Below are 25,811 nucleotides of genomic sequence, written 5' to 3'. Positions count from 1 at the left end.
GCATGGAGCAGCCAGAGCCGCCAGTCTGCATGGAGCAGCCAGAGCCGCCAGTCTGCATGGAGCAGCCAGAGCCGCCAGTCTGCATGGAGCAGCCAGAGCCGCCATTCAGCCAGGTTCTGCCAGAACCGCCATTCAGCCAGGATCTGCCAGAACCGCCATTCAGCCAGGATCTGCCAGTCGTCAGCCAGTACGGAGCTGCCCCTCTGTCCCGAGCTGCCCCTCAGTCCAGTGTGGTCATTTAGAAGGGTCGCCGTGGTTAGGAGGCCACGGAGGCGGACAATAAGGCGGACAATAAGGCGGACTAAGACGATGGTGAAGTGGGGTCCGCGTCCCGCGCCAGAGCCGCCACTGCGGACAGACGCCCACCCAGACCCTCCCCTATAGGTTAAGGTTTTGCGGCCGGAGTCCGCACCTTTGGGGGGGAGGGTACTGTCACGTTCTGACCTTTATTTCCTTTGTTTTGTCATTATTTAGTATGGTCAGGGCGTGAGTTGGGGTGGGCAGTCTAACTTTGTTTTTCTATGATTTGGGTATTTCTATGTTTCGGCCTAGTATGGTTCGCAATCAGAGGCAGGTGTCATTAGTTGTCTCTGATTGAGACTCATACTTAGGTAGCCTGGGTTTCACTGTGTGTTTGTAGGTGATTGTTCCTGTCTCTGTGTTAGTTTGCACCAGTATAGGCTGTTTAGGTTTTCTCGTTACGTTTATTGTTTTTGTACTGTTCGTGTTCTTATTTATTAAACATCAATCTAAATAGCCACTCTGCATTTTGGTCCTCCTTTCCTTCAACTCAAGAAAACCGTTACACCAATCAATGGGTCACCATCTATTCAATGTGCCAGGGTATCGCTGGTCAGCTACCGACATGTCTTTCTCTGTCAGTTAATCACACAAACCATATCTCTTGCAATGCCAGAAAAACTCAAGCCTATCTGGATGAACTGAGTTAATATGGAGTCCTTCCCAGTGGATGGATAGCTTACTATGAGCCTACTATGATCTGAGGAAATAAACCACTAACCGCTGGCTCTGGCTGGGTCAACTTCACAACCTACACAGGGGAGGTCTCTCCAACCCTGTTCCTGGAGAGCTACCGTCCTGTAGGTTCCCTCCAACCCTAATCTAGCACACCTGATTCTAATAATTACCTAGTTGATAAGATGAATCAGGTAAGAGACCACTGGGGTTGGAGTGAAAACCGACAGGAGGGTAGCTCTCCAGGAACGGGGTTGGAGAGCCCTACCTTAAAGTCTGATCCTATAAAGCAGAACTGGAGCACCCTCTACTGGTCAGATATGGGATATCTATGGTGTGCTGAGAGCGCTCCCAACCCTGCCCTCTTCTCTCCCGACCCCTAAGGTTTATACAGGCTCAGGTCAAGACCAGGTCCAGGTGTGTGTGTGTGTGTGTATATATATATCTACATGTACATACAGTGATTGTAACCTACACACAGCAGTGTGATAGCATCAGTGCCTCCACAGATTTAGTGTCCACTGGCTCCACACCTCTGGCATCACGTTGGCTCCCATCCCTCCTTCTAGTGTCGAATTCCAACAATACTTTTGGTCCCGTAGATGTGAAGTCTCCCCTACTTTCACCCCTTCCTCTCTCTCTCTCTCTCTCTCTGTTTAAGTTTTCCAGTCCAGCTCCTTTCTTCATCATCGTTAGCGGCGCTCCTTCATCCGTTAAGTCTCTCCTCTCGGGATGGAGGCTCCCAAGAACCGGGAGTGGGACGAGACTGTGGATCTGAGAAGAGAGAGAGACAACAGCAGCTGTTAGAAGGCGCTCGGCAGTCAATTAGAGGCAGTTTAAACACTGTTCCTGTTCTCTCTCCTCTGCTCTGCTGGAACATCACTACCCCAAGGACCTGCCTCCTCCCAGACATAAACACCCTAACACTTTAATCAGGTGTCTGTCTGGACCTGGATGACAAATCACACACACACTAATCAACTGTCTGTCTGGACACTCTCACACACACAGACACTTTAATCAGTTGTCTGCACTCGCTCCCTTTCATTGAAACCTGCAGTCGTCCAGGGGAGAAAACAAGTTAAGACTCTCTGGAGGAGAAGCGACACCTGAATCAACCTGTGTGTGTGTGTGTGTGTGTGTGTGTCGTAGCAGACTGAGACCAAAGGGTTTTAATGATGTGTGTGTGTTAAAAGAGAATGCTCTTCCCCTCTCTGTGGTCTCTTGACACCCCACAGTGACTAACACTGTGCATAGAGCTACACACACACTCTCAACACAGTGGTGGGGTTAGTTTAATCACAGCTAGAGGTTAGTCCTGAGCGGAGACAGACAGACCACACAGAGCCCAGGGAGAGGAGTAAACCTGGAGGAGGAGGGGGGGGGGGATTCAGCCTTATTTCCGGGCCTGGCTACAGGATCCATATTTTATTAGCCAGAGTGAGTGGACAGAGAATGAAGTTTGAGGACATCTAAACTGATAAAACATTGTGATATAACGATGGTATCGTCTTCCGCTTGAATTGCCACGTCCTCCTCTCTTAATATTGTTGGTTCAATCGCTCATAAAACTGTGATTGAGAATAGCCTTTGCCTATAGACTCCCACTTTCATTATTGTTCTTTTTGAAAGCGGCAACTTTAATTAACCTTTAACTAACCTTCTTAGGCGATTAGAATATTGGGGGGGGGAATTGCCTACGGTTCATAACGTTAACTAGTAGGAGAATTGGCCACTTGGTTTTCGCGTCGAGGGATTCCTCTGCATCACACGGGATAATGTCTTTATTAATAAGCTTCAACTTGTCTCAACTTGTCATTCAACTTTTCTACCGGCTATTGATATATGTTCTCCCTCATTATTACCCCGGCTACTTACGTTTGTAGGATATTCAAACAACTTTAGGAGATGAAAGCGTAGCCAAGCCAAAAGTCATATTCATAGCCTATCGAAATGGAGAGAGAAGGGAAAACAGCCCCCAGAAATGGAAAATAGAGACAGATAAGGATCAGCCGTTATATAATGTGTACAACGCGTTAAGAACACCTGCTCTTTCCATGACAGACTGGCCAGGCGACTTCGATCAGTGTCGATTTTTAAGCCTCGAGACATGGATTGTGTACGTGTGCCATTCAGAGGGTGAATGGGCAAGACAAAATATTTAAGTGCCTTTGAACAGGGATATGGTAGTATGTGCCGGGCACCTCGGTTTGTGTCAAGAACTGCAACGCTGCTGGGTTTTTCACACTCAGCAGTTTCCCGTGTGTATCAAGAATGGTCCACCACCCAAAGGACATCCAGCTAACTTGACACAACTGTGGGAAGCATTGGAGTCGACATGGGCCAAGCATCCCTGTGGAACGCACTCGACACGTTGTGGAGTCCATGCCCTGACGAATTGAGTCTGTTCTGAGGTAAAAATGAGGAACTCAATATTAAGAAGGTGTTCTAAATGTTTTGTACAATCAGTGTATGTATAAAATGAATAGGTTTAGGTCATAAGGTCCATACATCTGACAGAGGCAGAGAGAAATAAACACAATTTTCTGACTGGACATTTTGCGCTGCTTTGGTAGAATTCTCCGCTCTACAACATATTGAACTAGGCTATAGCAGGAATAGGATATTACCCGCAATGTCACTCGTGTGCCGCCCTGCTGTGTGCTGCCCAACCAAGTTCAAATAGGCTGTCAATCATCGCCAATAGACGATACTATCGTGATATCACCCAACCCTACTCTCCTGGCTCAATCTCTCAGTCACCCCCCTCCCTCTCCATCTCATAACACCCCATTTCACGCACCACGTCCTCTCTCTCTCTCCCTTTCTAACTACAATATATCAACCAAAGACAACCATATGTGTAGTGAGGCTCACCAGAGCATTGCCTTGGACCGAGTGCTGACCCCCTTAGCCCTGGCGCCGCTGGGCGGCGTGCTGACCGGTGGCGTGGCGTTCCGGTGGCTCCTCTTATGGGACTCCAGGTAGAGTTTCTTGGCGAAGGCCCGGCCGCACACGTCACACGAGTGGAGCGAGAAGTTCTTGGTGACACGCACCTCTGTGCTACTGCTGCTGCTCTCCTGGTGGGCGTCATGGCGACGTGTGTGGGGCGGCGTCGGGGCAGAGGTGTCGGAGTGTTGTTTGTCGTTCTTACGGGAGACAGGTGACCCGGTTTGGGCCTCCTGCTGCCTCTCCTGTCTCTCCTGGTTGCGAGTGACCGGAGTGGAGGAGGAGAGGAGGTCCTGTTTGCGTGTCACTGGGTAGGAGGAGGAGTTGAGGAGCTCCTGTTTGCGTGTGACTGGAGGCGTAGGGGGAGAGGGGGCCGAGTGGCACCCGTTCACCTCCTCCTTGACTGTTGGTCCTCCTCTCTTGTTGTTGTTGGCATTGGGGGCAGAGTTGAGGACCACCTCAGCCGGCCGCTTGACCGCACGCGACTCCAGCTTGGGCACGATCTTGGCCAGGTAGCCCGTCGACTTCTTGTGCACCACCGTCACGTGGCGCAGGACGTCGCGCTTGCGGCGGGACTCGTAGCGGCAGAGCGGGCAGCGGTAGAACTTGATGAAGATGTCCGTGCCGTCCGTGTGCAGCTCGATGTGCTTGGTGAGGTTCTGGCGCGAGCTGAACTGACGTTTGCACAGCTTGCAGAACAGCTGCTTGAAGTCGAACCCCACCGAGAGCTTCTGAGGGGGTCTCCCAAGAGTCCCACTGCCACTACTAGTACCACCGGTGCTGTTGATGGAAGTAGAACGAGTTGATGTCTTGGGGCTGCTCCCACCCTCTTCCTCTTTGATCTTTTGACCTGACTTGGTTGCCACGGTGACGCCCTTCCTGTCCGTGTCGCCAGGCGACGAGGCGGGGCTGGAGTCAGGGTCGTCCCAGGATTCAACCGCCTCCTCCTTCATGCTCAAGCTGTTGCTAGGGGTGCTGTCAGTGTTGGTGGCTGTTTTGCTGTTGTTGGTCACCGTGGATGTGGTTGCGGTCGTGGAGACGGAGCTAACGTTCTTGAGATTGTAGATCTTGTGGACGATTCGCATGTGTCTCTTTAACATGACCTGGGAGCTGTACTTCCTCTTGCAGAGCAGACAGCGGCAGGAGGCCAGGTTGTACAGGGCCGATGCCAGGAGAGAAGGGGCAGGGGGCACCGCGGTGGAGGCTTTGGGGGGCTGAGGGGTGGTAGCCCCCGAGGCTCCTCCGCTCTTCGGGGTGTGACCTCTCGCGGGGGAGGAGCTGGCGCTCTTGCGGGGCGGCGTGGCCTCCAGAGACAGCGGCTGGCCGGGGCGAGTGGCTATGTCCGGCGTGATGGTGTCCCGACGCAGGCCACGGTGCACCTCGTCAAAATGGCGCCGCACGTTGGCCTTGGTGGCGAAGGACTTGAAGCAGACGGGGCAGGACTTGCCGCTGGGCGTGTGCATGGGGCGAGACCGACCTTTGACCATGGAGAGGAGGCTGATGGGAACGGTGCGCGTCTCGGTGAACTTCCGGAGCTCCTCCAGCTTGGTCTGGTGCATCTTGCGACAGTGGCGGCGGATGCTGCGGCGAGAGTTGAAGTCCTTACCACACAGGCAGCACGAGATGGTAACGTCCTCCACCTAAGGAGAGAGAGAGACAGAGTGAGAGAGTATTATAGCGAGCGTTAGTGCGTGTGTGCCAGCGTGTGTCTGCTTGCACGCTTTCTCCTGTATGTACCCACCCCGCTCGTAGACCCCTCCTCCTCGGGCTGCGCCACCTCCTCTCCTCCCTCCTCCTCCTCCTGGTCACTCCTCCTCCTCTCCTCCCCCTCTCCTGTCTGTCCATTCTCCGGCGTCCCTCCCTGCTCCCCCCAGGGCTCAGGGCTGTGTGTGTGGGTCCCTCCAGGGGTGTGTGGAGCCCGGGGGAAGTGGGCCAGCTCCTCCTCTGAGGACATGAACTGGAACACAGCGTTATTGGAGGTCTGGATTGGCTCCAGGCGCATCACGTAGTCCGGCCGGTCCTTCCTGGGGTAGATGGCCTCCAGGAGGTCCTTCATAGCCCCGCTCTGCTTGTCCCCATCGCCCGCTGGATCTAAAGGGGTCAGGGACGAGGAAGAGAGAGGCGTTAGAAAAGGAACGCCTTTCAAATCAGACACCAACATCCGGCTCCCAAATGTGATGCGTACTGAGCCTAGAGACGTAAACAACACTAAGAAGGAACATTCCCGGAAGAAGGATCGTTTTCAAACTTGCCAAAGGGAGAAACAAAAACACTATTTTGTTTCGGTTTCCAAATAAGACATGTAATGAGCACAGTGTTTCAACCATATCATTAAATAGCAATTGATCGTATCTTTGTGGTTTCACAGACATGGTCTTATGATCCCTAGTTCAATACACAGATGAGAGAACAGAGGATTTCCTAGATGACTTGCCTTTCTAGATATTGACAGATATAGACAGAAGTCATAGAGAACGGAAGAGTAGTGGCTAATTAGGCTGGATCAAAGACAGAGGCTGGAGCATGAAAGAGAATTCAGTTAAGAGTAGAGAGAGAGAGAGCGAGAGGGGAGAGAGAGCAGAGACATAGAGAGACAGAGACGTGGTGAGACAGAGACGTGGAAAGACAGAGAGACAGAGACATGGAGAGACAGAGACAGAGAGTGAGTGTAGAACAACGAAGACCGTGAGTGAGTGAGTGAGTGAGTGAGTGAGTGAGTGAGTGAGTGAAGTGGGGGACAGAAAAAAAGAGACAAGAATAGGCATTAAGTGGGCAGAGAGAGAGACAAACATCGACAAAGAGGGAGAGCGACAGACAGAGAGAACAAGCGAGCCTTAGAGAGCCACGCACCGTCGGGCTTGGGCAGTCTGATGAGGCAGTAGTACTCTTTGTGGGTGATGAGGTTGGGCAGGCCCCGGAACAAGCTGCGACATGTCTTACACTCAAAGATGGTGTCCACCTCATTCAGCAGCATGTGCTTCAGCTGGGCAGTACCTACACATAGACACCACCAGGGGGCAGTGTTAGTGATCACTGGCTGATACAGACAGGGCAAATAGGACTGATCGATTATCAACTCCTAGAGCCTATAACCCTTTGTTGTTTGCAGATCGGAAGGAATATGATAGGTGTAATTAAATAGATTTGGTTTGGTGGAGGAGCGATCGTCACTTTTATTCAGACCGGCAAAAATTGAAAGAGTCGAAGCTAAGTGTTGCACTTGAAATCCTGTTTCACAACAAAATGTATGACTACGTCGTGATTCCTAATTAAAAAGACCTCCGTGCTGTTTGAGGAGCAAGACTAGATGTTACCTGAACGGAAGACCTCTATGATCTGCTGGATGCCAGACTTGGAGGTCTGGAGCTGCAGCTGCAACAGAGGAGGGTCACCTGGCTCCACGCAGTACCCTGCAGAGGTCACACACTTCAATACAACACTTCAACTCTGCCCTCAGCCATGGAGTGTGTGTGTGTGTGTGTGTGTGTGTGTGTAGAGAGTGGCTATTTCCTATAGGAAGTGACTGGAATGGATTTGCTGCCAGAGCCTGGGCATATAAGAATAGAAGTGGTGGCAACCCCTATACAATGACTGTGGTGTGAGCAACGTGTGAGTCAATGTTAGTCACAGTGTGTGTGCGTGTAGGCCCCTCCCCCGCCCCTCAGGGTGTGCTGGTTTAATCCGACCCCCCCTACAGCCTGTGGTCAGATGGTGACCAATCAAGCGCGCCGACACAGCCAGCACCAAACACAGGAGAGTAATCATTAGGCCCTTTCTGTTGCAAAATGTTTTGCAACAGAAACCGTTTGCTCCAAACGAGAGTTTCTATTGGAATAATTCAGGCAGGTCCCTCCTCGTTTCGTTCAGTTTGCTCTGTATGCATCCGTTTGGTTCTTTACGGTTTCCGTAATGAATACACCCCAGTTCACCCCTTCCCCACCCTGCTAGAGCCGGACAAACAGGAAATGTGCGTGGGACAGTTTTATGCAATAGACAAAGCTGATTAAACAGATATTTCACATCTTCCCTCCAGTTATTGGGGCCTATATTTAGAGAGTGTGGTCAAATCCAAAACGGACCCCTAAGCAAAATGGTAAAACGTCCACCGAGCCTACTAGAGGGCAAGGTGGACGTTTCCCTCTGTCTCCGGCTGCATTTCACTACTCCAGCGTGTCTTCTTTTCCTCTTCCTCTGCACTGGGGTGAAAGATCTAGACAGGCGTCAGCCATATTGCTTCAGGGCATTTCCACGTAAAATGAGCCATGGGCAACAACATGTGAAGTCCATAGGAGCATGTCAAATTGGGTGTCAAATAAAAGCTTGAGAGAATCTTTTTGAGATATCAAGGCCTACGTCATCCTACGTCACCCCCAAACCATTTTCTCTCCTAAACATTATGAATAAGAAAGGCTTTGATTTATGATCAAACAGATGGAAGGGGGGAGTCCAAGAAAACATCTACCAGAAAAAGTCTTTAAGTCTATTAGAAATACATCAAAACGCAACAACGTCGAAGTAAAGTCAGACACTTATATTTAGTTTTGCTTGTGAGTTTAAGAAACGTTGCCTTGTACCTTGACATTCTGTTACCAAAACACCACATATCTTTTAAGATATTTTCACATATCTCTCCCTCATGAGGGAGGATGAAGATAGCTCACGGAAGTAACAAGTAAAGGTAGACCTATCAATTAGTTCTAGTGTTTTTACTGATATCTATTTTGTTTCTGAATTATTAAGTGATTAAAACTGTTTACATAATTTCTGAAAAATCTGGTACGGAATTACTGCAATTTAATTGGCTACAATGGGAAATCATCGAAGTCGCAAACTACAGTTGGGTCACCTGCTACGGTCCTCCCTTCCACTGGCATACTGGTTCTCTTTCTCTTTCTGGCGTCAGGTGGTCAAGCAAGTGTGAAAACATTCTGGTCTCTCTCTCATTAATGTAATCTCTCAGACACCTACCCACGAGCCCCTTTCTGTCCATTTACTGTAATCTCTCCGAGACACCTACCCACGAGCCCCTTTCTGTCCATTTACTGTAATCTCTCCGATACACCTACCCACGAGCCCCTTTCTGTCCATTTACTGTAATCTCTCCGATACACCTACCCACGAGCCCCTTTCTGTCCATTTACTGTAATCTCTCCGAGACACCTACCCACGAGCCCCTTTCTGTCCATTTACTGTAATCTCTCCGAGACACCTACCCACGAGCCCCTTTCTGTCCATTTACTGTAATCTCTCCGAGACACCTACCCACGAGCCCCTTTGTCCATTTACTGTAATCTCTCCGAGACACCTACCCACGAGCCCCTTTCTGTCCATTTACTGTAATCTCTCCGAGACACCTACCCACGAGCCCCTTTCTGTCCATTTACTGTAATCTCTCCGAGACACCTACCCACGAGCCCCTTTCTGTCCATTTACTGTAATCTCTCCGAGACACCTACCCACGAGCCCCTTTCTGTCCATTTACTGTAATCTCTCAGAGACACCTACCCACGAGCCCCTTTCTGTCCATTTACTGTAATCTCTCCGAGACACCTACCCACGAGCCCCTTTCTGTCCATTTACTGTAATCTCTCCGAGACACCTACCCACGAGCCCCTTTCTGTCCATTTACTGTAATCTCTCCGAGACACCTACCCACGAGCCCCTTTCTGTCCATTTACTGTAATCTCTCCGAGACACCTACCCACGAGCCCCTTTCTGTCCATTTACTGTAATCTCTCTGAGACACCTACCCACGAGCCCCTTTCTGTCCATTTACTGTAATCTCTCTGAGACACCTACCCACGAGCCCCTTTCTGTCCATTTACTGTAACCAGCATCCGGATGTCCAAAGACATTGAAAAGTAGTTGACATTTGGTCAGTTCGCCCTGGGCTTGATTTCAGTGTGCACAGACGTCGTTGTTTGATATGTTCCGGACCGGCTTTAATTTCAACGTCCATTGATTTTTGGTCCGGTCCCGACCGGCCTTGATTCGGCCCATGTTTCACAAGTTAGGAGAGCACAGTCCTGTACAGTAGATTAGAATTCAGTACAGTACACAGTAGACCACACTAGAGTTGAGCACACTAATATACTGTGCTGTACTATACGGCACTGAACTCTATTGTACTGTACTATACTGTACTGAAGTTTACTGTACTCTACTGTGTTGTACTTTGATGTCCAAACTTGTGAAAGATAGATGTCTATTGTTTCATATTTGGTCTGGTCCAACCTAATTTGATCTTGTTTGGGGCGGAGCTCATTAAAATAATTTGTTATTTGTTATTTTATTAGGATCCTCATTAGCTGTTGCAAAAGCAGCAGCTACTCTTCCTGGGGTCCAACACAAAAGATGAAACATAAACTTCAGAATGACATAATACAGAACATCATTAGACAAGAACAGCTCAAGGACATAACTACATACATTTAATAATATCCAGTGTGCCCAACTATGAAAAGTTTATACCTTTGTGTAACTAGGATACATCACCATGAAGAGAACAAAATTGTTATGCATAATTATGTGTAGTACAAATCCACTTCATTTACTGTAGTTCACTAACCAAAAGAGATTTCTTCAAAGTCACAGTGTCATGTCATAGCTGACACCTCATTCTTTCTGCAGATACCTCTCCTCAGCCACTCTCCTCTCCTCTGTCATGCCACTCTCCTCTCCTCAGGCAGGACAGACTGACCAACAAGGAATGAATATATATATTTTATTTATATAGCGCCTTTCACTAGTGATCCGCAGTATGTTTTAAGGACTTCAATCAAACTAAGGATGGGTTGGTGTAGACAAGCGGGCAGTCTTACCTGGTGTCCTGGGGGCTGCGTCGGGGCCAGGGTTAAGGTCAGTCATTGGGTTAGGGCTGCTGGGCTGTGGCTCGTCTGTCTGGCAGCACTGGTCTCTGGTAACATGGCTCTCAGGCTCAGGTTGGGGCTCGTCCTGGGGGATCTCCTCCATCTCCACCTCCATCCTGCTGGAACTCTGACTGACAGACAGACAGACAGACAGAGAATGGTGAGGTTTACCTTTTAAACCTCACAGACACCCCTGGGCTATACGATGGTCAGGGAAACACTAAGACAGAGGGTATGGGGTGCGTAGTTGGGAAAAGAGGCACACGTAACTGCCAAAATAAAGGAAACACTTAAGCAAATGAGGGATACAAAGTATATGTGTAACACCGGCATCGCATCCCTCCAATAAAGATCCAGACATTTATAGAATCTATGCCAATGCTAGCTGTTCTGGCGGCCCACCGCCATAATAAGACACTTTATGTTGGTGTTTCCTTTATTTTGGCGGTTACCTGTACATCTACAGACACTCTATGACTAGCCTATGTAACACCAGCAAGTGTTATTGGAGAACCATACTTATATAGGAGAGCCACAGAAATACTGTGTATGGCACTACGGAACTGCTTCTATAGCTGCATAATTGGTCTGAGTAAAAGATATCTAATGACTCATTATGCCAAGCACTATTTGATCAGCGGTGCTGTTGCTGATCTAGACACCTGCTGTGTCGTGTGGCATTGTTTGGCTGGGTCTGATAAGGGTGGGTGGTGTGGCATTGTTTGGCTGGGTCTGATAAGGGTGGGTGGTGGTTACACTACTGGCGGGGTAAGACTCTCTCGCCTGTCTGTCTCTCGGTTTCTCTCTCCAGGGTGATGGAGATGCTTCCCAGCACACCCAGCTAAGACACTTTCTCTCTCGCTCTCACACTAGGCTGTCGGAGATAAGGGACCCTTCTCTCTCTCTCCCTCGGAGAGGGAGGAGGGGGGGATGCCTGAGCCAAGGCTCCTCCAACCCTAACCACAGACATACACCCGACCAAACTAATGATGGTCTTTGACGACCTCAGAGGAAATAAGAAATTGGGTTTTACTGTACCAATCAGTCTCTTGATGGTCCAGTGAGAGATTAGCTTTCTGTATGTACAGTGCCTTCAGAAAGTATTGGCTCCCCTTTTTGTTGTGTTACAGCCTGAATTTTGAATTGAGACAATTGAAATTGTGTCACTGATACACACACACACACACACACACACACACAATACCCCATAATGTCAAAGTGGAATTTTGTTTTTAGAAATGTTTACAAATTCATAAAAAAATGTAAAGCTGAAATGTCTTGAGTCAATAAGTATTCAACCCCTTTGTCATGGCAACTCGAAAATATGTTCAGAAGTCAAAATGTGCTCAACAAGTCACATAATAAGTTCCATGGACTCATTCTGTGTTCAATAATAGTGGTTAACATGATTTTTTAAATGACTACCTCATCCTTTACAGATAATTGTACGGTCCCTCGATGGAGCATTGAATTTAAAGCACAGATTTAACCACAAAGACAAGGGAGGTTTTCCAATGCCTCACAAAGAAGGGCACCGATTGCTAGATGTGTCAAAATAAACAGATGCTGAATATAGTGAAATTATTCAATTAGGCTTTGAATGGTATACAGTGGCTTGCGAAAGTATTCACCCCCCTTGGCATTTTTCCTATTTTGTTGCCTTTACAACCTGGAATTAAAATGGATTTGGGGGGTTTGTATCATTTGATTTACACAACATGCCTACCACTTTGAAGATGCAAAATATTTTTTATTGTGAAACAGACAAGAAATAAGACAAAAAAACTCTAAACTTGAGCATGCATAACTATTCACCCCCCAAAGTCAATACTTTGTAGAGCCACATTTGCAGCAATAACAGCTGCAAGTCTCTTGGGGTATGTCTCTATACGCTTGGCACATCTAGCCACTGGGATTTTTGCCCATTCTTCAAGGCAAAACTGCTCCAGCTCCTTCAAGTTGGATGGGTTCCGCTGGTGTACAGCAATCTTTAAGTCATACCACAGATTCTCAATTGGATTGAGGTCTGGGCTTTGACTAGGCCAATCCAATACATTTCAATGTTTCTCCTTAAACCACTAGAGTGTTGCTTTAACAGTATGCTTAGGGTCATTGTCCTGCTGGAAGGTGAACCTCCGTCCCAGTCTCAAATCTCTGGAAGACTGAAACAGGTTTCCCCTCAAGAATTTCCCTGTGTTTAGCACCATCCATCATTTCTTCAATTCTGACCAGTTTCCCAGTCCCTGCCAATGAAATACATCACAAAGCATGATGCTGCCATCACCATGTTTCACTGTGGGGATGGTGTTCTCAGGGTGATGCGAGGTGTTGGGTTTGCGCCAGACATAGCGTTTTCCTAGATGGCCAAAAAGCTCAATCTGACCAGAGTACGTTCTTCCATATGTTTGGAGAGTCTCCAACATGCCTTTTGGCAAACACCAAACGTGTTTGCTTATTTTTTTCTTTAAGTAATGGCTTTTTCTGGCCGCTCTTCTGTAAAGCCCAGCTCTGTAGAGTGTACGGCTTAAAGTGGTCCTATGGACAGATACTTCAATCTCCGCTGTGGAGCTTTGCAGCTCCCCTTCAGGGTTATCTTTGGTCTCTTTGTTACCTCTCTGATTAATGCCCTCTTTGCCTGGTCCGTGAGTTTTTGTGGGCGGCCCTCTCTTGGCAGGTTTGTTCTGGTGCCATAATCTTTCCATTTTTTATAATGGATTTAATGGTGCTCTGTGGGATGTTCAAAGTTTGTGATATTTTTTTTATAACTCAACCCTGATCTGTACTTCTCCACAACTTTGTTCCTGGCCTATTTGAAGAGCTCCTTGGTCTTCATGGTGCCGCTTGCTTGGTGGTGCCCCTTGCTTCGTGGTGTTGCAGACTCTGGGGCCTTTCAGAACAGGTGTATATATACTGAGAGCATGTGACACTTAAAGTCCACCTGTGTGAAATCAAACTAATGATGTGACTTCTGGAGGTAATTGGGTGCACCAGATCTTATTTAGGGGCTTCATAGCAAAGGGGGCAAATACATATGCAAACACCATGTTTCAGTTTTGAATGTTTTAAAACAAAAAAAAAATTATTTTTTTTCGCTTCACCAATTTGGAATCTTTTGTGTATGTCTATTACATGAAATCTAAATAAAAATCTATTTAAATTACAGGTTGTAATGCAACAAAATAGCAAAAATACCAAGGGGGGTGAATACTTTTGCAAGGCACTGTATAAATGCGCCCAGTCACTACAAAGATAAAGACATCCTTCCTAACTCAGTTGCCTGAGAGGATTTCACCATGAGGCTGATGGTGATTTTAAAACAGTTTAATGGTTGTGATTTGAGAGAACTGAGGATGGATCAACAACGTTGTAGTTACTCCACAATACCAACCTAAATGACAGAGTGAAAACAAGGAAGCCTGTACAGAATACAAATATTCCAAAACCTGTATCCTATTTGCATCAAGGCACTAAAGTAATACTGCAAAAAAAATGTGACAATGAAATTAACTTATTGTTAAGCGTTATGTTTGGGGGGAAATCCAACACACCACATCACTGAGTACCACTCTTCATATTTTCAAGCATGGTGGTGCTTGTCATTGGCAAAGACTAGGTTAAAAAGAAACGGAATACAGCTAGGCACGTGAAAGATCCTAGAGGAAAATCTGCTTCGGTCTGCTTTCCACCAGACATAGGGAGGGAGACGAATGAACCTTTCAGAAGGGCAATAATCTAAAACAGGCCAAATCTACACCAGAGTTGCTTACCAAGATGCTCACGAGTGGCTTAGTTATAGTTTTCAATTCAAATCAACTGTCACGTCCTGACCTTAGTTCCTTTTTTTATGTCTCTATTTTAGGTTGGTCAAGGCGTGAGCATTCTGTTTTGTTCTATGTTTGTATTTCTATGTGTTTGGCCTGGTATGGTTCCCAATCAGAGGCAGCTGTCAATCGTTCTCTGATTGAGAACCATACTTAGGCAGCCTGGTTTCACCCATGAGTTGTGGGTAGTTGTTTTCTGTCTTTGTGTGTCTGCACCAGGCAGAACTGTTTCGTTTGTTCCGCTTTGTTGTTTTAGTGTTCAGTTTCTTTATTAAATTTATCATGAACACGTACCACGCTGCACCTTGGTCCTCTTCACCTTCTTCCACCTACGAATATTGTTACATCAACTTGAAAATCTATGGCAAGACTTGACAATGGTGGTCTAGCAATGATCAACAACTAACTTGATAGAGCTTGAAGAATTTTTTAAAAAATAGTCAAATGGGCAAATACTATACAATTCAGCTGTGCAAAGCTCTTAGAGACCCCAAAAGACTCACAGCTGTAATTACTGCCAAAGGTGTTTATAACATATATTGACTCGGGGTTGAATACTTATCTATTAATGTTATATTAGTGTTTCATTTTTGTATACATTTTTAATACATGTTTGAATTTTTCAACCACTTTGACATGAGTATTTTGTGTAGACCGTTGACCAAAACAAATGACAATTAAATCCATGTTAATCCCACTTCGTAACAACAAAGTGTAGGAAAAAGTAAAGGGGGGTGTGAATACTTCCTGAAGGCACTGTAAGTCTGAGGAGAGACATGCCTGAGGAGACACCTGCCTGACTGTCAGCACACTTCCAAGTCTTCATGTAAACTCAGCAAAAATAGAAACGTCCCCTTTTCAGGATCCTGTCTTTCAAGGATAAATCATAAAAATCTTCATTGTAAAGGGTTTAAACACTGTTTCCCATACTTGTTCAATGAACCATAAACAATTAATGAACATGCACCTGTGGAACTGTCGTTAAGACACTAACAGGTTACAGACGGTAGGCAATTAAGATCACAGTTATGAAAACCTAGGACACTAAAGAGGCCTTTCTACGGACTCTGAAAAACACCAAAAGAAAGATGCCCAGGGTCCCTGCTCATGTGCCTGAACGTGCCTGAGGCATGAGGACTGCAGATGTGACCAGGGCAATAAATTGCAATGTCCGTACTGTGAAACGCCTAAGACAGCGCTACGGGGAGACAGGGTGGACAGCTGATCTTCCTTGCAGTGGCAGACCACGTGTATCAACACCTGCACAGGATCGGTACATCCGAACATCACACCTGCGGGACAGGTACAGGATGGCAACAACAACTGCCCGAGTTACACCAGGAATGCACAATCCCTCCATCAGTGCTCATACTGTCTGTAATAGGCTGAGAGAGGCTGGACTGAGGGCTTGTAGGCCTGTTGTAAGGCAGGTCCTCACCAGACAAACCCACCGTCACTGGACAAAACAGAACTGGCAAAAAGTGCTCTTCACTGACGAGTCACGGTTTTGTCTCACCAGGGGTGATGGTCAGATTCACGTTTATCGTCGAAGGAATGAGCGTTACACTGAGGCCTGTACTCTGGAGCAGGATCGATTTGGGGGTGGAGGAGTCATCATGGTCTGGGGCGGTGTCACAGCATCATCGAACTGAGCTTGTTGTCATTGCAGGCAATCTCAACGCTGTGGGTTACAGGGAAGACATCCTCCTCCCTCATGTGGTACCCTTCCTGCAGGCTCATCCTGACATGACCCTCCAGCATGACAATGCCACCATCCATACTGCTTGTTCTGTGAGTGATTTCCTGCAAGACAGGAATGTCAGTGTTCTGCCATGGCCAGCGAAGAGCCTGGATCTCAATCCCATTGAGCACGTCTGGGACCTGTTGGATCAGAGGGTGAGGGCTAGGGCCATTCCCCTCAGAAATGACAGGAACTTGCAGGTACCTTGGTGGAAGAGTGGGGTAACATCTCACAGCAAGAACTGGTCAATCTGGTGCAGTCCATGAGGAGATGCACTGCAGTTCTTAATGCAGCTGGTGGCTACACCAGATACTGACTGTTACTTTTGATTTTGACTCCCCCCCCACTTTGTTCACATTTTCCATTTCTGTTAGTCACATGTCTGTGGAACTTGTTCAGTTTATGTCTCAGATGTTGAATCTTGTTATGTTCATACAAATATTTACACACGTTAAGTTTGCTGAAAATAAACGCAGTCAACAGTGAGAGGACGTTTCTTTTTTTTCTGAGTTTATTATTAGCGTAGCCTAGTGGTTAGAGCGTTGGACTAGTAACCGGAAGGTTGCAAGTTCAAACCCCCGAGCTGACAAGGTACAAATCTGTCGTTCTGCCCCTGAACAGGCAGTTAACCCACTGTTCCCAGGCCGTCATTGAAAATAAGAATGTGTTCTTAACTGACTTGCCTGGTTAAATAAAAGGTCAAATAAAAAAATAAAAATTCAAAGAAAAGAGTATGTGTGTGCCTCTATCAGAGACTGCCCAACCCATATACCCACCCACACAGTATACTGTATGTTCAATGCACTGTGAAGTTGATTTACGGTACCATCTCTGACTGTACCACGTATTGGTCACCAGATGGTGACAAAGTCCATGTTTTGGAAGTCATCAAAGAAGATGCCATAGTAACTATTGTATTCTAGCACCACTGCCTGAAGAGTCCAACCCCCTGTCGTGAGTCTGGTTCCTCTCAAAGTTTCTTCCTTCCAGGTAGTTTTCCCTGGTTACTGTGCTAGTGCTTTGCTGACTCACTTTAGGTTACTGTAAGGCACTTTGCAAATGTTTTGGTGAAGTCGCTGTACCTGTCCTCAATTTGCACAGACAAGATCAAAACTAGTTTTCAGATTTCTATTCTTCCAAACCTAGCCTAGTTCACAGGGAGGAAGGTGGTCATCGACGTTTCAGAGCGGGGAGAAATAAAAGAGCGCGTTCAATGAAGAGTTCAGTGGTAATGCTCTCTGAGTGCATGTTGTGAGGCTCAATCAGAAAACCTGCAGCCATCATCAGAGAGGGGACCTGATGATGAAGACTTGGTAACACAGTTCAAGTGTTTCCATGGAGACAGAGGTAGTTGTTCCCACTCAGGTAATATGAGTATTTATCAGTGTGCCTGTGGAGACATACACTGCTACCGGAACAAACTCACAAGAGAGTCATTTAAAGGGTAAATCTGTGATTGCTACGTCAATTTTTATTTGTTTTTTAAACTTTTAAATTCATGACATGGAACCGTCCCATTGATTCTTGAAGAATATAACTCATAAATGCCGCATAGGTTAGCCAAATTGTCTTACCCCATCAGAACCCAAAATATAAGCTTGTTTTACTCCTTTGCTAGTAAACAATGTATTGCCTCAAAACATGGTTAAAACTTTTAAAAATGTTGTTCTCGTGGATGGTCAATCCTTGCACACATTTCTCCACCCCCATCCCTAAGCTATTTACCAAATCAGTGGCGGGGGTCAATGATTTGTCATTATTTGAACTGCAGATTGCCCCTTTAATGTTGCTTACTAAAAATGTACACTGCTGTCAAAGTACTGAACTCACACCTGCACAAGACTCCTGCTAGGCAGTAGGAAGTGAAAATAATTGAATGAAGAAATGACGGAAAAGTTCACAGCAATTATTTCTGTGTGTAAAGGGATGAGTTTATAAGTGCTGGAATAAAGACGGGATGCTTCTGTTCACGTTGTAACCCGTGTGAGACACCATAACCTCACATGGAGACTGGCTGCTGCCCCCATAAACACACCCTCTAGACTAGACAGACCACCAGCACACCATAACCTCACATGGAGACTGGCTGCTGCCCCCATAAACACACCCTCTAGACTAGACAGACCACCAGCACACCATAACCTCACATGGAGACTGGCTGCTGCCCCCATAAACACACCCTCTAGACTAGACAGACCACCAGCACACCATAACCTCACATGGAGACTGGCTGCTGCCCCCATAAACACACCCTCTAGACTAGACAGACCACCAGCACACCATAACCTCACATGGAGACGGGCTGCTGCCCCCATAAACACACCCACTAGACTAGACAGACCACCAGCACACCATAACCTCACATGGAGACTGGCTGCTGCCCCCATAAACACACCCTCTAGACTAGACAGACCACCAGCTCACCATAACCTCACATGGAGACTGGCTGCTGCCCCCATAAACACACCCTCTAGACTAGACAGACCACCAGCACACCATAACCTCACATGGAGACTGGCTGCTGCCCCCATAAACACACCCTCTAGACTAGACAGACCACCAGCACACCATAACCTCACATGGAGATTGGCTGCTACCCCCATAAACACACCCTCTAGACTAGACAGACCACCAGCACACCATAACCTCACATGGAGACTGGCTGCTGCCCCCATAAACACACCCTCTAGACTAGACAGACCACCAGCACACCATAACCTCACATGGAGACTGGCTGCTGCCCCCATAAACACACCCTCTAGACTAGACAGACCACCAGCTCACCATAACCTCACATGGAGACTGGCTGCTGCCCCCATAAACACACCCTCTAGACTAGACAGACCACCAGCACACCATAACCTCACATGGAGACTGGCTGCTGCCCCCATAAACACACCCTCTAGACTAGACAGACCACCAGCACACCATAACCTCACATGGAGATTGGCTGCTACCCCCATAAACACACCCTCTAGACTAGACAGACCACCAGCACACCATAACCTCACATGGAGACTGGCTGCTGCCCCCATAAACACACCCTCTAGACTAGACAGACCACCAGCACACCATAACCTCACATGGAGACTGGCTGCTGCCCCCATAAACACACCCTCTAGACTAGACAGACCACCAGCACACCATAACCTCACATGGAGACTGGCTGCTGCCCCCATAAACACACCCTCTAGACTAGACAGACCACCAGCACACCATAACCTCACATGGAGACTGGCTGCTGCCCCCATAAACACACCCTCTAGACTAGACAGACCACCAGCACACCATAACCTCACATGGAGACTGGCTGCTGCCCTCATAATCACACCCACTAGACAGACCACCAGCACACCATAACCTCACATGGAGACTGGCTGCTGCCCTCATAATCACACCCACTAGACAGACCACCAGCACACCATAACCTCACATGGAGACTGGCTGCTGCCCTCATAATCACACCCACTAGACAGACCACCAGCACATCATAACCTCACATGGAGACTGGCTGCTGCCCTCATAATCACACCCACTAGACAGACCACCAGCACACCATAACCTCACATGGAGACTGGCTGCTGCCCTCATAATCACACCCACTAGACAGACCACCAGCACACCATAACCTCACATGGAGACTGGCTGCTGCCCCCATAAACACACCCTCTAGACTAGACAGACCACCAGCACACCATAACCTCACATGGAGACTGGCTGCTGCCCCCATAAACACACCCACTAGACTAAACAGACCACCAGCACACCATAACCTCACATGGAGACTGGCTGCTGCCCCCATAAACACACCCTCGAGACTAGACAGACCACCAGCTCACCATAATGCAAGTCTGCCCTTATAGTGAGTGATTGTCAACTTTATCAATCTAAATCCTGTCTAACAATAACAATAGGCTGGACTTGTATGTTTTACATTCAGTTATGCAACCCTCTCCTGATCATTTTAATTCATCTGAAGAAGAATTAGACCAAAAATATACATAACAATAGCATTATATAGGCATGCTTTCTTTTGCCATCGGCTAGTCTTCTTAAAATGGGCTATAAATCAGTTTCTAAAGTGGGCACTGTTTAGGCCTATACTTTCCAAATCATAACCCAACATAACCAAAATATATCCCTCAACTCCACAAGCTAAACACTGTCAAATTAAAATGCATTCAGATGATTTTCATTTGTCAATGAGAAAAAAAAATGAAATACTACTTCTTGTTTGAAAGCAGAAAACGACCCTAGACAAGTGTAACTAACATGCGCAGTGCCCAACGGGGCGCAATAACAAAACCAAACGTTCAGTTGGGTAATACACCCCACTCGGGATGAAACCAGAAATGGTACAGCGTTTCCCCCGCTTTAATCTGAAAGGATGCTTTATTTTTATGATTCATTATCGAATATTTATTGTGTGCGCTATTCGTAAGAGCTTTACGGTCGAACAAAATGTACGTTTACCATACAGTGGAAAAAATATATCCATATTTTGAGAAGTCGCGAGATATCGACACCACAGACTCCACAATGGCCACAATGTGTCTTGTCAAACATGAAGGACGAAGTGAACTGCTCTCACTGATTAGCAAAAGTCCATGTGAGCCAGCCAGCCACCATCCCCTTACGCATTCCACGCAATGAGGAAGAGATGTTGCGAATACGTGAAAGAAAATACCATAATACGATGCCTACACTGTTCCATAACATCTCCAACTCGTCTCCACTAGCGAGTGCGCATTGATTGTTAGCGTTTGGGTGTACAGTTATCTTTCAACGGGTAGCAGTCTCCATTAGCAACTCCATATCCCATGGGCGTGCGAGTGCCGCGGGCTGTGACGCAAATGCCACTGGTGATTTGCAAATTTGACAGATCTAATTCAATGTGGCTGGATGACTATTCAAACCGCATTTAAAACTATAACATTCCCCTCCGTGCAGGGAGATGTGGCGATGCCAGTAGCCACTAGCCAGCATATTATGTTAGGATTCGTTGCATAACTCTCCAGCCCAACTTAATAAATTGTGCAACGAGAGAGAACGGGTGCAGTAGCCAGTGTGGAAATGGTTACGTTTTGAATATGATGGCCCAATCAACACAATACGCGAAATGACACAGGGACTTATAGTGATTTCGCTAAACATGGATCAATGGTAGCCAGCACTTGGCTACGTTCTGCTAGGACGCATGCAGCTGACGATAGAGGAGGGCAGGGCAGCCAGCGAGTGGAACTTGGGACTGCATTCATACATAGACCATACGGGCGCCCGGATAAAGGGCTGCATGAATACTGTATTGTGTGCTCTTTTCTCCAAGTCCCCAAGTATTTACAAAAGATTCGCCCAAAAATATTGTGGCGAAACACAGGTGGTTTCAGCAGCTGTCGATACATATGGAAAACTATTCAAGCCAACAAACATTTTTTAAACGTCTACTACCTATACATTTAAAGAGAGACCGACCTACATCAACATTTTGATATTGTAGATCATAAAGAAACGTCCTCTCACTGTCAGCTGCATTCATTTTCAGCAAACTTAACATGTGTAAATATTTGTATGAACATAACAAGATTCAACAACTGAGACATAAACTGAAAAAGTTCCACAGACATGTGACTAACTGAAATTGAATAATGTGTCCCTGAACAAAGGGGGGAAGGGCCAAATCAAAAGTAACAGTCATTATCTGGTGTGGCCACCAGCTGCATTAAGAACTGCAGTGCATCTCCTCATGGACTGCACCAGATTTGCCAGTTCTTGTTGTGAGATGTTACCCCACTCTTCCACCAAGGCACCTGCAAGTTCCCGGGCATTTCTGAGGGGAATGGCCCTAGCCCTCACCCTCTGATCCAACAGGTCCCAGACGTGCTCAATGGGATTGAGATCCGGGCTCTTCGTTGGCCATGGAAGAACACTGACATTCCTGTCTTGCAGGAAATCATGCACAGAACGAGCAGTATGGCTGGTAGCATTGTCATGCTGGAGGGTCATGTCAGGATGAGCCTCCAGGAAGGGTACCACATGAGGGAGGAGGATGTCTTCCCTGTAATGCCAGCGTTGAGATTGCCTGCAATGACAACAAGCTCAGTCCGATGATGCTGTGACACACTGCCCCAGACCATGACGGACCCTCCACCTCCAAATCGATCCCGCTCCAGAGTACAGGCCTCAGTGTAATGCTCATTCCTTCCGACGATAAATGCAAATCTGACCATCACCCCTGGTGAGACAAAACCACAACTCGTCAGCGAAGAGTACTTTTTGCTAGTCCTGTTTGGTCCAGCGACGGTGGGTTTGTGCCCATAGGCAACGTTGTTGCCGGTGATGTCTGGTGAGGATCTGCAGGCCCTCAGTCCAGCCTCTCAGTCTATTGCGGACAGTCTGAGCACTGATGGAGGGATTGTTCGTTCCTGGTGTAACTCGGCAGTTGTTGTTGCCATCCTGTACCTGTCCTGCAGGTGTGATGTTCGGATGTACCGATCCTGTGCAGGTGTTGTTACACATGGTCTGCCACTGCGAGGACAATCAGCTGTCCATCCTGTCTCCCTGTAGCGCTGTCTTAGGCTTCTCACAGTACGGACATTACAATTTATTGCCCTGGCCACATCTGCAGCCCTCATGCCTCAGGCACGTTCACGCAGATGATTAGCGACCCTGGGCATCTTTCTTTTGGTGTTTTTCAGGGTCAGTAGAAAGGCCTCTTTAGTGTCCTAAGTTTTCATAACTGTGACTTTAACTTACTGTCTGTAAGCTGTTAGTGTCTTAACGACAGTTCCACAGGTGCATGTTCATTAATTGTTTATGGTTCATTGAACAAGCATGGGAAACAGTGTTAAAACCCTTTACAATGAAGATCTGTGAAGTAATTTGTATTTTTACAAATTAGCTTTGAAAGACAGGGTCCTGAAAAGGGGACGTTTCTTTTTTTGCTGAGTTTATATGGGACATGTTTCTTCATTTGTAGCATTGTGTGGCGATTTCCATCTATCCACTTTGCAGACATCAGCACAGAAGGGCCACCAGCAAAGGAATGGTCAGCTGGTATTTGCCTCACCACTTTTGATTTGGTTTAATACAAAATATTGAACCAAAAACATTGAAAACATGGGACAAAGTAGCCTACTGTTGTTTAGACTGATTTGCCTCATGATTTGTCAATTCGTGCACAATTCATTGGTGCTTCAGTCTGATCAACGGTAGCCTACCCAATGGGCACACAATGGTTGAATAAACTTTGTTTCCACGTCATTCGAGTGAAATTACGTGGAATCAACATGGAATAGACGTTGAAATGACGTCTTTGCCCAGTGGGTACTGATAACAACCACAGCTAACAACCACCACTACAGCACAAATGTGGTTTATATTCAAACTTTGGCTGGCTAGGCTACCTAGACATTTTTAATTCAAAATTATTGATTGTAATGAATCAATCAACACAATAGTGATGACATACTGTTTGATTAACTCTTCAATTACAAATGCAAAGGCCTTACATGATGCAACCCTGAATAAAGCAAGCTCAACCCTGTTTGTTTTATTGTCCAATTGCAATTGTTGTCTCTTTGCCTGTGTAAAGGACTTCCCATTAGTGTATTTAAAAATATATAATGAATATGAACAAGTACAAGGTTGCTGCACTTTGACAGGGTTTCAATGGTTTCGTCCTCCCTAGGGCCCTGAGTAAAAAACAAAAACAACATATGACCGGATTAGAAACAAATCTGGTCCCATCATAGGCCATATAAAACTGTTTTATATTTGATTCATTACTATGTCCTACCCTACAACTTGGACTGGAGTTTTACCTAGTTAGGTTTGCCCACCAGATCAGGAGAAACTCTGTGCTCCTCACTCTGGGGCAGCACATTGCCTAGTGGTTAGAGCATTGGACCAGTAACTGAAAGGTCGCTGGTTTGAATACCCAAGCCGACAAGGTGAAAAACCGATGTGCCCTTGAGCTGTACTACTATGGCTGACCCTGTAAAACAACACATTTCACTGCACCTACCCAGTGTATGTGACAATACAACTTTTTTTTTATTTTGGGGGGACATATCCTATATAGGCCTAGAGATCTATCTAAAAATGTCAACTTAGTATCTCAAAATGTTGATTTATGTAGGCCCATCTCAAAATGTCGACTTAGTATCTGAACATTTTGAGATAGTATCAACATTTTTTTTTTTTACTTAGACAGCTGAATTTTGAGATAGTAGGCCTGTTGACATTGTGTCAATGGGCTTCCATAGATGTGAGCAAAGGAGCACATCGTTGCGTAGCACTGGACTTCCCCAGTTTTGTGCTAACTACGTGATTGTCCAAAAGACCATTTGATTCAGTCTGTCCTCATTGGCAATCTGGGAGCCAGGGCGCAGGGCAGTTTGCCGTTCTCATGGCACGATTTGCATTGCCCCATTATCCCCGAAAATCTCCTTTACACGGTTATATTGTCAGCCTCAAAACGCCAGTATTTTGAGCAACAAAAGACCAGCTTAACTTGATCAAAGCAGAAGCCAAGTACAAAATGCACCTTTCAAGCCGTAAAAGAGAGGCCCCTTCTACATATTGCAGCATGGCAGGGGAGTGCGGCGTAAAAACGGGCTAACCCAGACAAAATAAATACAACGAGAACGTACAACACTCACATAAACACATCCATCACCATCTGAGGGAAATCCCTAAACCACTCTCAGATATGTGGCTTTGTAAAGACTCTCCCGAGGGGACGATATTACGAATGTAAAACCCTGCGCTTTGCGGCTCTGTGCCACCTTTTCCAAGAAGCAGCTTGGCGCACAGACCGGTGACCCTTCCGGCTTTGCGCGTCTTTATAACGACTAGATTTTACCAACAAATCTAATTTTAACAATGAAATATGAATAAATACATCTAGTTGTAACTATCATCGTATTTGAGTTCCTGGAAATATTATTTAAGGGCGAGTTTGAGTCGCCGAAACCAATTCCTCTCCCCTCCATGGACAGGCAGAACAAGAGAAGGATGACGCCATTTTCTGCAAAAACAACCACGTTCGGGGAGCCAAGGCGAGGGCTTTTACGCTTCCATAACGCGTTCCAGGTCTTCGATCAGACATTTAGGGCGAATATAAATGTGTTAAGAATAGTTCTTACCTGTATAAGTCTTAACCTGACGATGGAATCCGGTTTCACGGAGTAAAACTACGGGCTTGGGCCGGGGAGCTACTTCGAGTCCGCGTCCCTGTCTGTAGCTAGCCGGAGATTGTTTATTACGCCTCTCAGCGCTCGTCTCTCGCACTGAACAGTTCCTACAGCAGCTGCCTTTGTGCACTCAGAGGGGACCTTTCAGCTAAAGGCGGCCGCTGCGCAAAGGTGCAGCACTTCTACTTTTCTTTATAAATGCCAGTGTCGTTGGCACTTTGGGGGGTAGGAGAGGAATAGTTGACCCCCCGTGATCGAGGAA

General features: G+C 46.7%; 1 protein-coding gene and 1 long non-coding RNA gene across 5 annotated transcripts; both read right to left on the bottom strand.

Annotated features, from left to right (window-relative positions):
• Positions 1–301: 301 nt before the first annotated feature.
• LOC118374117 (zinc finger protein 800-like) lies at positions 302–25,811 on the bottom strand. 3 transcript variants are annotated; one of them, XM_052460159.1, is made up of 7 exons: positions 25,502–25,811; positions 10,746–10,920; positions 7,239–7,334; positions 6,775–6,918; positions 5,666–6,015; positions 3,853–5,564; positions 302–1,749 (listed from the first exon to the last, which is right to left on the bottom strand). In XM_052460159.1, coding segments are annotated over exons 2-7 (2,466 nt in total). In that variant the 5' UTR covers positions 10,909–10,920; positions 25,502–25,811; the 3' UTR covers positions 302–1,748. The 3 variants fall into 3 exon arrangements, with proteins under 3 accessions (XP_052316119.1, XP_052316118.1, XP_052316120.1); XM_052460158.1 differs by having other exon boundaries at positions 10,746–10,924; positions 25,502–25,810; XM_052460160.1 differs by lacking the exon at positions 25,502–25,811 and adding an exon at positions 10,493–10,619 and having other exon boundaries at positions 10,746–10,892.
• Positions 8,432–10,486, bottom strand: LOC127906794 (uncharacterized). Of its 2 annotated transcripts, none has more exons than XR_008062861.1 (3): positions 9,426–10,486; positions 9,230–9,376; positions 8,432–9,182 (listed from the first exon to the last, which is right to left on the bottom strand). It is a non-coding gene; the product is annotated as an uncharacterized LOC127906794 (long non-coding RNA). The 2 variants fall into 2 exon arrangements; XR_008062862.1 differs by having other exon boundaries at positions 9,279–9,376.

Source organism: Oncorhynchus keta, chromosome 13 (genome assembly GCF_023373465.1).
Source record: "Oncorhynchus keta strain PuntledgeMale-10-30-2019 chromosome 13, Oket_V2, whole genome shotgun sequence".
NCBI classification, from domain to species: domain Eukaryota; kingdom Metazoa; phylum Chordata; class Actinopteri; order Salmoniformes; family Salmonidae; genus Oncorhynchus; species Oncorhynchus keta.
This window is presented reverse-complemented; position numbering and strand designations above follow the sequence as displayed.

What these genes read in the sequence shown, in the direction of transcription:
- LOC118374117 (XM_052460159.1), bottom strand. Translation starts at nt 10,908, where the DNA reads ATGGAGGTGGAGATGGAGGAGATCCCCCAGGACGAGCCCCAACCTGAG. An exon ending in CATAGAGGTCTTCCGTTCAG is followed by an intron (nt 6,919 to 7,238) that starts GTAACATCTAGT and finishes GTCTATGTGTAG; the next exon opens with GTACTGCCCAGCTGAAGCAC. An exon ending in AGGAGGGGTCTACGAGCGGG is followed by an intron (nt 5,565 to 5,665) that starts GTGGGTACATAC and finishes CTCTCTCCTTAG; the next exon opens with GTGGAGGACGTTACCATCTC.